This window comes from Lasioglossum baleicum, chromosome 13 (assembly GCF_051020765.1).
Source record: "Lasioglossum baleicum chromosome 13, iyLasBale1, whole genome shotgun sequence".
Taxonomy (NCBI): domain Eukaryota; kingdom Metazoa; phylum Arthropoda; class Insecta; order Hymenoptera; family Halictidae; genus Lasioglossum; species Lasioglossum baleicum.
Window position 1 is genome coordinate 3026647 of NC_134941.1, and position 14397 is coordinate 3041043.

The following is a 14397-nucleotide window of genomic DNA, read 5'->3' on the forward strand; positions in this document are numbered from 1 at the left end:
AAGGTTTAGACCATGGACATCTGGGGTCCAGACCACGGTACTTCCTATACAGACCGACCATTTTTCTTCGCAACTAAGTTAGCGGCCCGGGGTAAGATTTACAGTGTTTTACCACTCGCCGTCGAGTTGAGGGTTCCTATGAATTTTTTACGTGTTCTTCCCTATAGCCCAAGAAGATGAACTTTACGTGCTGGTGTATATATCGCCTACGATACACAATTATTAACCAATCGAGAAGAAGAAGTTGATAGATTCTTGGCTTGATCCACGAGAATAGCTCAGATAGATTGTAACGCGCTAGATCAGACGTGGCCGCAGATTGCTCTGCAGGACACTGCACTAGCTCCGTCAAAAGCAATCAAACCACACGTACTTACTCGTAAAGGGTACTCTAGCCAGATACAGCAAGATACCATCTGCTACTGGACTTGCAAAATCGAAGGTACCCTTGTATGGCTCTAACCGTTAGAGTTTAACTTCGTTTATTCGAAAGCGTCGCTCTCGGGACAATACCCAACGCCCCCAGAGCAAAGTGCTCTTATTCCCACGTTTGCTTTAGGCACAGTCACCCTCAATCTTCCCCATAAGCTAAATAAGATAACGACAACAACTTGAAATATATGTAGTTCTATCATTCTATCAGATGATTGCATAAGTTCGTGACCGATTTTCTAATAGTAGAAGAGAATGGTGACTATACAATTGATTAATAAAGCTGCAGTCTTTAAAATTTAACCATTTTTCTGATAAAACATTGAAATACACGATGAGTAGACCAAGGATCTTTATCCAAATTCTAAATTTTATGGATTATTTTGTAAATACCAGGATGAGGGACAAGTTCATTTAGCAACTAGAAAATTCCTTATGGTAAGCGTAAAGTAGAGATGTCATGATGGATCACCAATAATAAAACTGAACAAGGACATTTACCAACAGCTACCTACAATTCCAGAAGACAATAACCTTCATAGTTACTGTCTGCGTTGCAATTACTGTGGAAACAATAGGATGTGCATATTGTGCATCACAACCCGTGATTATGTGTTTCAGAAAATGCATCACTGTTGAAGGACATCATTTTGAATATTAATAACATGAATCGTAAGTTCTCATATCATTGACTTCATTTTATAGTGTTCCAGGTCACCTGAAGATGGTTATGCAAGCATATTCAGATGAATACAGTGGTTTGCTACATGATGGAATAGAAAAAATACACATTCTCTAGATAAACAATGACGATGACCTCGAAAAGACCAGAAAAAAACATTTACTTTCACAATAGTCCCCTTCGAAAACCATTCAAATGTTCATAACAATAACAACAATGGATATTTAGATGTCCTCGATCTAGGACCTAGGACCTAGGATCTTCTATAAATAACGAGATTATTTCTGTAAGAAGCTGAAAGACGTTAATTGATAGGAGAAGCAGTATCTCAAATAACTGGTGATTTATCGTGACTTTGTAGCTGAAAGGGGGCCCAGAGTCCTCGTCAGAGGTGTAATTGGATACGCGCGGGAGTATCAATTGCGCAGTCTGCATAGACCCGTTGAAGTTCGAGGGATCGGCGCGACGGGCGCGACAAAACACCGAGGAAATATTCAAATGACGTAGAGGATCGGGGAATTCGAAGTTCGAAACTCGGGCTAAGTGAAAACTACTTACTTATTGCCACGCAGACTCTCCACAGGCCGCTGTAGGTAACTTTGCTGTCAGGCTCCGCGGAAGTGTTCGAGGAACTTTTGGGCAGCTTCTCCTCCGTCAGAAGCCACTCCCCTGTGCTAATGGCAACGGTGACGACTACCAACGACAGCATCGCGGATAGACCGGACGCGATACCGAGACCACCACCGCCGGCGTTATTGGCGTCACTGCCAACGACGACACTGCCTCCGGACGCACCAGTAACTACACCTCCAGCACCAGCACTTGAGGAACCGGCACCGCCTAGGCCGTCGCAGCACCAGCAGCAACAAGACATCACCACGAGCCTCCCTCTTGTCATGGGGGCATCCCAGCAACAGTAACAACTGGTTTACCTCTCCGCTATTGTCAATGAGAAACGAGGATCTCTTCTTATCGACAGTTAGACGACAGAATCACGCATCTACTTCAAGCTCATTGCGTCGTCGAACCGCTGATGAAACACCTTGAGAAGCTGATTCCACTGAGGCTCGGCTCAAAAATCTCTGCGTTTACTTCAACTGATTTATCCCGGCTTCTATGTATACCAAATACTTATTGCGCTGCGCCGTGCAAGTTAGAAATAGCCTACAGTTCCTTTAGAAAAATCGATTTGTCATTGATCGGATATGAATATTAAGATCACAGCTGTGAGCTTTGAGAATAGATCGTAGGGAACGCTGGGATGTGTTCGAGAGTGGATGATCGAGTTTCCGGTATTGCTTTCAGCAGTTTTCGACTCGGGAGATCAATAAATCGGCCGGTTCTTCTGGCTCGAGCGGAAAGACAAATTATTGTTCTCTTGTTCCGACTCCGTTCTTCTTGCGTCGTTATTTCCAAAGTTATGGACGAAAGTTCGCCGCGCGAGGGAGTGAGAGAAAGAGAGAGAGAGAGAGAGAGAGAGAAAGCGCACGGTATCGTAGACTGGTTGATACTGGATTCGCCCGTTAGCACTTTTCATCGATAATGCAGCGGGAGTAGCGGCAACAACTTATTTTCCAGGGAACGTACGTAGCTGGAATGCTCTCCGGCTGTCCTCCTTTTCCTCGGTTCTTTATTTGAGAAGATACGCAGGAACTTGATCCGTAAAGCTTCCGGCGGGAGCGGTTTAAGCCCCGCTGTTGATAAAGGATAGGCTCCCGGGCTCAGCACCGCTGAATGGTTGATGAAGGATTTGGGAAGTTGGGATCTTAAACGCGCCACTCCGCGGCCGATGCGAGTCACTGCTCCCTCGATTGGCTCTTGTCGCAGGAACGTTTCGGAGACTGTAATTGATCGATGAAACTGCTGACAACGGTTTTCCGCGTATCTTGACAAGGCCCCGGCGAACGTTTCACCGTGAAAGCGAAGTTTCGTTGCGATGCGATGCGAAGCGAAGTGAAGCGAGCTCAGTCAACGCTCTGGCAGGCGATCCGCCTAACTTCTCTCTTATTTTCGTTCGAGGAAACCCTTGGTTTCTAACTTTTGACTACCGAGTCCTCCAAACACTTTCTTCGGAATTGCGAAAGTTCCGATGCGGGCGAACGTCCAACGATGAATGATCAGATCACCGGTCTCAAACACGCCAGGAACAGGCCGTGAGACATCCTCCATTTATTATGAACACATCAGTCGCCAGTCGTTGGTAGGTTTTGTTGGCCGGCGTGCTCAATCAACGGTCGCGCCTCCAAGTTCATAGTTCGCAGCTGGAAGTTCGTCAAGACGGCACCCCTTTCCGGAACTCTGCAACAGAAAGTGTCAATCCGGTTAGGATTTATGAGCTACGTGGGTCGCTGTTGGACGAAACGTTTCCTGGATTCAAGATGCTCCGTCGAGTTTCATGAATCTTCCGCGGTGAAAGCCATTGCGCATAAATTGCGGACGAAAATCGAGCTTTGGTCGATTTATGCTCGCGTTGACAGCAGGAGAAACGCGATGCCGGAGTGTCTCGCGAATATACGCTGCTCGTTTGGCGAATGAAACGGATATGAGCTCTGGTTCGGGAATAAAATAACCATTCTACGGTTATACCATCTTTATATTCGTTCGAATTACTCAATCGTCCGAGTTCTCTGACGACTTGGGGCGGGTCACACGTTAGTTGACTACGAAACAACTGACACTTGATTGCGTTTTCGGGTACTTTTACAGTGCTGGGCAAACTAATAGAGATCCCTATTTAAATACACGTGTATTAACGTACCCGCATTTTATTTCGTATTAATTTTTAATGGTTCGGACAATTAAACTAATGGGGAGATACACAACTGTTGTTTTAACAATTTTTCACTACAGCGTCCAATATAGAGGTGTGCTTGTCGATTATTATCGATAATTATCGACATAATTATGGTTGCTTATATTATAATTGCAACTGCTAATATACTAGTCACGTTTGAAGGCTATCGTTTAGTAAGTGTGATATTGTGCGAGAAACAATTTGAAATATGAGGCACATAAAAAGCTACAATTGAAAAATGTAAAAATTCTTAATTTGGGGGGTTCGCAATTTACTTAAGTCGCAGTTTCCTACGATTTGGTTACACATGGCAACGTTAATGATTATTATCCATAAAATTTTGTGCATGTTTTAAAAATTTTCATTATACGCTTCAATGAAAAAGATAAAAATCTCGACTTCGTTTGACTTTCGTTGAAACGCTGACATCGCGTTTGATCCAGTTAAAAAAATATTATTCCTGTTTAAAGGATGTGCGAATACAATAAATTAGCAGGATGTGCAATTGCAATAAATTAGAAGCCAGTAAACATTGCTTTGCCTCTATATGTATAATAACTTCAATAAGTTGAAAATAATACATTGACAACTTCTTTTAATCATTGCAATCTTTCAAATTTGCGAAACTAAAAATAAACGTGATCCTTAATTTTTAAATGCAATGCTTTTATATCATATAAAAGTGGGTGCCAAAACGAATTTATTCGCATACGACATAATAATTTTCAGGATTATACAAGGTGTTCCTAAATTCTTATAATGTTTTTCCTATTTTAAATTGCACTTGCCCATTTCTCAATTTCATTCAACATTGTATTTGCGTATGAAGCTCGTTGTTCTTCGGCTTTTCAATATCCTGACATTTAGTTTCAACTGACAGTGCTACGCGTTTCCATTTACTATACGTTGTAACAACTCTGCGAGCGCGTCGATTGTAAATATTACACCGAAATATTGCGTAAAGATTTTGATTTGATGGTTATGCACATACAGAGAGTAAATACCGCGTGTGCTGCATGCACACATCGCGTCGTTCGAATACACGGATGACGGGATATTCGTAAAATGAAGTTCCCCGTAACAGCGACTCTAATCGCAAAATAAAGAGCCCGAAATGGCTCGCTTTAACCCATCTGGTAGAATCAAAAGCGCGATGTACGATATCAAAAGACACTCCCACGACGACTGCGACAAAATAAAACCGAAGAGCTGCATCAGAAATAAAAAGGATGGCAGAAAGTCTCTGGCAGAGGAGGCAAAAATCCGTGACAGATCCCTCAGGATAGTCAAGTGTCAAAGCCTCGTTGGATTATCATGCCCTCTTGAGTCAGTCGACTCGGCAGCGTTGGAGGATCCTCTAGAAGGCATATTCCAGCTTCCGAGCAAGAAAAAAGAAAAAAAAGAAAGATGAAAAGGGGAAAAAGGAAGGAAGCGAACGATCGACGACGAGAAAAAGAGAAAAGGGAAAAAGAGGACGCAGAGGAGCAGAGCACCTTACGTCCTCACGCATTTTGTTAATCCTTTAATCGTAATTGAATCGACGTTTCGGTCTTGCCGGGGCCACGAACAGAAATTGAACTTTTAATCCGGCGCCGGTATAAATTCCACGGGGTTGCTATTAGCGTAATCCGTGAACTCGCCACGGTGAGCCCTCCCAAAGGCCCTTCAGGTCGCGACTTTTTATCAGGCGTTACCCTTCCCTGCGCCGCCCACTCTTAACCCGGCCTCTTATCCCGTGAGGATTATCGAAGCCCAGACTGGCGTGGGCGGGTCTTTCGATTCAACTGCGGCAGAAGTCGATCGAGACAAAAGAAAAGACCGTGGAATTGACGTACGCTGAAACCTAACATCCAAGATCCTCCGGTATTTCCCTCGGAATCCACCGAGTTCTACTGTTAGAGGGCTCAATCGGCTGCGATGCCTTTCGTTAGAATTTTTGTCAGCAAGTTGCCAACACAATCTCGACATTCTTGTCGAACGGGACGCATCCTTGTCGATAGGACCATTCCGTCGCAAATGAGTCACTTCTCGACGAACATGTCAGCGAGTGTGTTTTACGTGAATTAAATGTGGTATACAATAGACTGCGGATTTTTATGCATTTATGAAGAAATTGGCTGAGTGAAATATAAAACAGTAAAGGATTAGAAAAATTTAAGAATATTGCAATGTTGTTTTTAATTTAATGAAGACATTAAGGGATGAAATCAATTTTTATTTTATTCCTGATTCCCATAATTAATGAAGAACATTCTTATTTTGCATAAAGATCCGCAGTCTAGTGATATACAATGCATGGACTGCGGATCTTTATGCAAAATAAAAATGGTTTGGATCAAAAGACAAAATTTCTTTCTTTAATAATCTTAATAAATTGAATATAATACTATATTCGATAGAGGTCCTCAGAAAGTCTTAATTCACTGTTTTAAATTACGCAATCGCTTTTACCATGAATGTTTAAAAGTGGACCAAACAACTCGAATTTTTTGGGAAGTTAGGATTAATTTATTACGTGATTACTGGTTACTGGAAACCTCTATAATTTTTTTGTCATTTAACACTATATTTATGGAGTACTAAAAGTGACAATTTTACATCACTTCATAAGAATAACGAGAATGCAATCTTTGCACAATAAATAATCATAAATTAAAAAATTTGGATCTCGATAGTTTAGTAGGTCCCATAGTTTTCATATTAATAGAGAAAATGTGTATGTTAATAGATTATGCAGCCTTGTTACGTATAATTAAGCTACCTATACATATATTCTAAATTAATGAATTATACAATATGTATATATATATGTATATAATTCGCCCCTTCGCTTCGGTTATAATACCAAAATTAGAAACACAAAAATTGTTCCTCAGTAATAATTGACTTAACATAACCTCACCGCGTATAACACTCTTAAAATTCAAACAATCCTCATTTCCAAAATTAATCGTCGAACAAATGTGCAGTATATTAACACAATCAAAAAACTTATCCATACCCCGAATTTCGCATATTATTTCTTAAACCGGCTCAAATACTGCCACAATAAAAAAGACATTTAGTTGGAACACTTAAATTATTATCATTCCTATAATACTATGCGGGGAACAACGAAAAAAACTTAATAATCTCGAACAGTGGAGCTGCGTTCAACTCGTATATTCGCTTCCGTGGGAATAAATGTACGAAATGAATACATTTGTTCGCTCGCGATGCAAATTAATTAACAACGAATGCCTCGAAACTCGCGGTTTGAAAACACTAAACATAACTTCCGATGGCAAACAGTTCTCCGCCCTCGCGTGAACACTTCTAAACGCATCTTATCTTCCGCGGGAGCGTACGCGGTTATACATGCCAGACCCACTTGAATTTTAATTGCCTCCTCTCTCCCGGTATCTCTCCCTCTCGTTCTCATTTATTATTATCACTCTATTTCAATTTGCCCCCGACACCTTTTTAATACCATTCCGCGTGCGGCGCGTTTAAGGGTGTCTTTTGGTCCAGAACCTTGAAAAATCGACGTTTCTTTTTGCATTTTCTTAAAGCACATGTATTCAAAAATATATCTGTAAGAATAACGAAGTTAGGGCTGTTTGAATTAGGATTTTATGCATTTGCAGTAGAAGCACTACATAGAAGAATTTAAAAATACTGTCGCATTATTTGACATCTATTCGAGATATTAAGAAACAGAATTAATTTCTACTTCACTCCAGTTTGTCACAATTCGGGAAGAACATTTTTATTTTGCATAAAGATCCGCTGTCAATGATCAAAATTTTGAAAGCATTTTTCTCGAGCATTTTTCTTAGTTGTGCAGCTTCAAATTTTGAGAGAAGCTTCAGAAAAGATTTACTGCATATCTTTCAATAACTTATTAATGCTCCTCTAAAAATATCACATAATTTCTCTAAATGTCCATTCTTTACCCGTTAATATATTCATTTATTGTCTTAAAATGAGAATTCTCGTGCAAATACGTTAAATACCAAAGGTTCGAAATAATTTATACACTTTGGTTCAATTATTCAGCTAATAAGCCAGCTGATGAAGAATCCTCTTTATATGTTTCCTTTTAGTCCACCCTGAGACTTCTAATCTCCTACGCCAACAAGATGCGATTTTAAAACATTTATTTATTGCCGGCGGGATAGAATCGACAAGTGATTAAAACTGTATAAAAAATTGTTCTCTATGACGAACAAGAAAATAAATTTTGGCAGCATCTACACGAGCTCATCCGCTTATTGAGGGAAAAGCGTTCGGCGCGCATCTGTTCCGTTCCTTGGCCGTTCGGTCGCGAGTTTTACGTCGGCGGGGCGGTGTAACGCATTGGCGACGAAATTCGGCTATTTAAATGGGGAACGCGCGCGGCCCTCCGTAATTTCGTTTCGAAATTATTTGCTCCTGGGGAAACTACGGAAGCACCGCTTGCAGGTGCAGCCCGCGGCTCCGCGCGCAGCCCCGAGCGTTACAACACGGTGCAACGGCGGATGCTCACGGGGTGCGAATGCACGTTGCGGTTTCATCGGAATACCGTCGAGCGTGCGATAGAACTTTTGCCGCGGTCGCACGGTTACGCGTCCCAACATCTGACTTTGGTTTCGACTTTTCGAGTGGATGCTTGGTAGTCCACGAGTGACTTTCCCTCTGTTTTTCACTCTCTTGTAAGTTAGGAGAGTCAGCGGCGTGGTCCGCTCGTGAAACTAGATTGTAAAGTTCATGCGACAAGATATCGACAAATGCATTTCTCTCTGTCTCTCTTTCCCGCTCGCTCGCTCTGTCGAGTCTTACGATGCTCTCAACGTAACACGGCTTGATTATCACTCGCTCGTTTTAATCGTTCACGCAACAATAATTACGAAATAATCGAGGATAGACAAGTTTTGCAATATCTTTCCGCGAATTGAACATTCAAAGCTAAAGAAGCATGAGCGTCGGGTTGATTGGCAATTATTGTCGCTCGAGTTTGCCTTGTAGAGTCTCTTTTAGGGATTTTTATAATTGAAGGGAGCTCGAGTAGCCGGCATTGCATATGAAATTGCCGATAGTGGCGTGAAAGTTACTTCGTTTCACGCGAGGCGAGGGTGCAATTCCGAGCTTTAACGGTGGCTTGCGGATGTAATGACACTGTGATACGACAAGGATAATGCGTGGACAAAGTTGACAAAGTTATAGGAATCTTTGATGCTGTTTATTTACTTATTTATGGCTAAAAATCATTCATTTTTGTAGAAAGAGGAAACAAAGAATGGGCATGAGTGATGAGTGAGCGAACGGATGAATGAAAGGATAGAATTGTATTGATTAGGTTTATGTAAATTTTTATTTATTGAAGCATGCAACAAATCCTTTGTAACTTCCATACTTGTTAGAATACAGAAATGCATTACTATCATAATATTTATTACGCTAAATCGTTAACTGACATGGTCTCAACAAGATTTTCATTTAATTAAGAATTAAAGCAATTTTCAAAGGAATGGTAACTGAAAGAAGGAAGAAACTATATAAAGAATAAATGCTCAAGGATGTGATTTAAAAGAATTAAGGTTCATAGTCAACTTCAAGTTCGATCTAGGTAAACGAAAATAAAAATTTAGAATTAATAAACTTTATAGGGAGAATTAGTTCTTGTCAGAAGACTAATAAATAAAATAGAATGATGTTTTTCGTAAAGGAATGACAACATTTCCGGATGAAACCGACATTAGCTTTTGTGTGAAGAATGATCCCCAGTCTGTTGATTAAATCCAAATATTTGCGAGAATAATTATTGTATAATTTATCTAGGGTATGAGATCGTAAGGTGTGATCAATACATGTGATTAAATGAGAGAGCTCTTAATATTGACAATGTTCAATTTAACGCCAGCACAGTGGAATACGTGAAACATTAATTGAGCTGTTATCATATTGGACGGAACAGCGAGAGTTGGCTATGCGGCTCAACAGGTGATTAAAATATTAACGTGACTTTGGCGTCGAACTACCCCTGGAAAAAAATATTACTGACTGACCTGATTGAACCAATCTGCCTCACTGTTGTAAAAGATTCAGATGCACAAACATGCACGGCATAAAAATTAATTACTCTATACAGTAATGATTAAAATCTGCAGAGTGTCCCAAAACTACTGCAGAACCCGGAAATGGGAGGTTCCCGGGATCAATTGAATCAATATTTTCCTTTGCAAAAATGGCGTCCGCGGCTTTGTTTAGGAGTTATTAACAAAAAACCACGGACCAATCAGAGTCGGCCAATAGCCAGTTGGCGCACCGCACTATGGGCCAAACCGACGAAATCTGTGTCAAAATCAAAGAACTTTCGATAGAAATGAGATAGAGCGATGAAATTTCTGTTAAATGAAAGCTGAAACTTTGCAGAATATGGGATAATTATGGAGATTGTGGTACGAACGTTTTTTAACCTTGAAAGAATTCGTTAAACTTGCACAATTTCAAAAAAATTGTGGTTTTTCCAATACCACGCGCGGAAAAAATTTTTGTTTAACGTGCGAAACATCATTTCCCGTAGATTTTTTCATGCTGATTTTAAGTAAACGTTCAAATACTTCATTATGATTATTTTTAATGTGTTTTATACATATATGAGAATACAATATTCCTTCAAACTAGTAGGTTACCGAATCATTTCAACGAAAAAATGATTTTATAAGTTGTGTTCACAAAAATCGCTTGATTTCTTGCAAAATCCTGAGGTCGTAGACAAATTTTGAAACCAGATTTGGAATCAGCGTGAAAGAATCTACGGGAAATGATGTGTCGCACGTTAAAAACAAATTTTTCCGCGCGTGGTATTGGAAAAACCACAATTTTCTTGAAACTGTGCAAGTTTAACGAATTCTTTCAAGGTTAAAAAACGTTCGTACCACAATCTCCATAATTATCCCATATTCTGCAAAGTTTCAGCTTTCATTTAAAAGAAATTTCATCGCTCTACCTCATTATTTCTATCGAAAGTTCTTTAATTTTGACACAGATTTCGTCGGCTTGGCCCATAGTGCGCCGCGCCGATTCGCGTCTAGGTCGCGCTCTGATTGGTCCGTGTTTTTCGTTAATGTTTCCTAAACAAAGCCGCGGACGCCATTTTTGCAGAGGAAAATGTCGCTTCAAATGACCTGAGGAACCTCCCATTTCCGGGTTCTGCGGAGTTTTGGGACACCCTCTATATTGACGACGCCCTGTAAAAGTAGAGATTAATATAGTGCTTACCAAATACGTAATGAAGATATAACAATATTTCACATTTTGTGTTTGACGCAGCGCGGCGCGGCAATGTTTACAAGAAAATATGATGTTTCGCCCCGCGGCAAATAACAGAGTAAAGTTTGAAACGTGTAATCTTACGCATACAACATTAAAGGCTTTAGCGTGCCCGCGTCACGTTCCCGTGCTTTATTTTGTTTACGTGTGTCTGCGGGAAAAGGGAGATACGACCGCATCTCTCGCGCGAACAATCGTACACGCGCGGATACAGTAGCACAGCTTCCCAGTGGATGAAACGTATTTCCCCTCGAAACGAAGTATCAAAAATATATTGACAACCATGAATAGTCCTTTCCTCGATTTGCGAAACGTCAGCGCCATTTATCTCTCCGGAGACCGCTGACCTGAACCAGACTTGACAGAATCTTCGTTGTTCCGTGGTCTCGACGCAAAAATGCGCACAAAATGTTTGTGCACTTAAAGAAATAAACAAATACAGTGAACGTATTAAAAAAATTTAAGAACATCAGTGCATTATTTTCAGCTTATTCAGAAAATTAAGCTTAACATTTCTTATTTTGCATAGAGGATTTTCTCCTAATTAACTACATTTATAAAATACGAGTTATATTGCATTTTTTTGTGTTGCAAAAAAGTTAATGAATAATTTAGATGAACTGAAAGAACTCTGAACAATATATCAAGCAGTTTAAAAGACTAAATTTTCCCAAAAGGTCCAGAGGGCCTTTCTTCAACCGATCCGCTTTCTCAGCGAGTAATTATTGCAGTTTTGAAGCAAACAAAGAATAAAAATTCACAAATGTAGTTTAAGCACGCACGAACGCGTGTGTAAAGTTTCGCAACGATATATTGTTTAGTTCGATCGCAAAGAAAAACCCGAAAACAGAGTCTCGAAACAGCCTGAAGAATGGGAACAGCCCCTTAAAGCTACCCTTTATTCGCAGTCAGCGAGTTAAACAAACAATGCCTGTTGTCTTCGTTAAATTATCACGTTCGAACAACTTCCGGGCATCAGGAAAAAATCCGCAAACCTCACGAAACTTTCGAAACTGAAATAAACGGCGTTTCCGAATGGTTATATAAGATCTTTGAAAACAGTGCCTCAATCTTCTCCTGAAGTATCCGCTGTTACAATTTGCCGGAACTTTTTAAAAAGTTCTTTTCGAGCTCTGACCATTCTATACGAGTTTCGTGCAACCTACTTTGCGAAGAACATTTGGCCACGCGGTAAGAAACTCTGTGTACTGTGATGCGTCATGGGAATGATTCAACTTCTTAATCTGAAGCGTTTGAGATGCAAATGCAGCTTCTTCGCTCTCGTCACGTAGTTTAAAGCGACGTTTCCTCCGAAAACTTCTTTTCACCGTGGGATCCGTCGAAAGTTCAAAATTGGCCGGGACTCGCGAAGAGAAATCAACTCCGATCTCTAATGCTTCCATTTGCAAACACTCTGATGCCTGCGTGCTTTTTTTGCGAATGTCCCCAGCTGCGACGTCCGGCGCATACTGACAAAGCTCAGAGGACAGAGCGGACAGAGAGGACAGATCATTGATTATTAAAAAAGTTTATTCCCTTGAAAACCCTACCATCTGCTCCTAAAAATGTATCTGTATGAATGGACTGTTATTTCTATTATGGAGAACATGTACAGACAATGTAAAAAGTGTTAGGACATTCTTAAAAAGACGATAACTTTTTTGTGTGCCAAACGACAGATAGTTTCTTACACGAAACTTGTAAATTCAATACTATGAAAAATGTTTTTTACTTTTGAGAGATATAAAGTAACAATCAATTTCAGATTATGTGATATTTATATATGCATTTACATATGTATACGTACAGTACGTACAGGATATTTATGAGAAATAGACTGCAAACTTTTGTGCATGAAATATTGGGTCGGTTTTTGTGGCTTATTCCACTCTAAAAAACCGCGCGCGCGCGAATGAACTTATTTGCCAACCCAATATAAAACAATGGCTTACAAAGTGCTGTTAATTCTTCCTAAGTTATTAAAGTTACTAGATAAATGCATTTGAGCTTAAACAATTGCAATTGCATAAAGAGTAATTTATTGACAGCATTATCCATTCGTACAACCACGCGTCGCACATATGCAACAACTACGATTTTGTGTTTTATGTAAAGAAAACTGAATTAAGTTTGCACATGTCGTTATATAAATTTATATTTTATAAAAGGACGCATTGTGTGTGTGTGTGCATACAGAATGTTATACCCAGACTGTTGATCTTTGTGCGAAACAACAATTGTCCATGGCAATTGTATGAATTATAAAGTCGAAAATAATGTAACATTATCCTTAAATGCTAACATTGTAGTTTTGTCGCTTCCATTATTTGCATTCGGAGCTATTTTAACTCGAAAATTAAACATTTCTTCCCACCTAGAATAATTCCATTTGATATGATTTTTTTCATTTTAGGAATATGAAATAAACCCTGAACACTAAAAATTGCTGTACCATTATTAAAAATATTGTTTACATTATTAAATGCGTCGGTATCTAATCAACTACTAAACGTCTTAAGGTATTATACCAATTTCGTATCCATAAGATTTGAAAAATCATAGGGAATGGAAATATTCTCAGTTGGAAGAAATGTTTAATTTTCGAGATAAAATAGCTCCGACTACAAAGGGTTAATATAATACTTCATACAATACTTAAATGTCCAGTAATTGGTTAAAACCCAACATATTTAATAATGTAAATAATATTTTGAATAATGATACAGCAATTTTTAATGGTGACTCTGACAAGGGAAGGACCCCAAAGTATCCGACTTCGATTTTGATAATCTTTTGTGAGACGATATGGTATATGGATCCCTAATGATGTCTGCAAAATATTAGGTGTAGTTACTCAATAGTTTTAAAGATATAAACAATTGAACTTTCACGCAACCTGCGTTCAATTGTTTATATCTTTAAAACTATTGAATAATTACACCTAATATTTTGCAGGCATCATTAGGAATTCATATACCATCGTCTCACAAAAAATCTTCTTCCCTTGTGAATCACTACTCGAGTCCTAAGTGGTTAATAAAATGTAGATAATTCTGAAAAATTCATTGTTGCATTAAAATAAAATTTGAGTTTGTAATAATTGGAGTAGATGTGTGTGTATACATTACTATTTAAACTTTGTTTCGTCCGCCACAGTAGACAGTAATTAACAGGCAGTTTATTTATCAGGCACTAA

The 14397-nt window shown here is 39.4% G+C and overlaps 1 protein-coding gene across 1 annotated transcript in view; it reads right to left on the bottom strand.

The window, feature by feature from the left end:
* Positions 1 to 14397, bottom strand: part of Stg-1 (stargazin related protein STG-1) — an 87950-nt gene that overhangs the window by 50154 nt on the left and 23399 nt on the right. Inside the window, exon 2 of the mRNA XM_076437003.1 lies at positions 1673 to 3412. Within this exon, the coding sequence (XP_076293118.1) occupies positions 1673 to 2012 (340 nt within the window). The 5' untranslated portion in view covers positions 2013 to 3412. The remainder of the gene's footprint in view (positions 1 to 1672; positions 3413 to 14397) is intronic.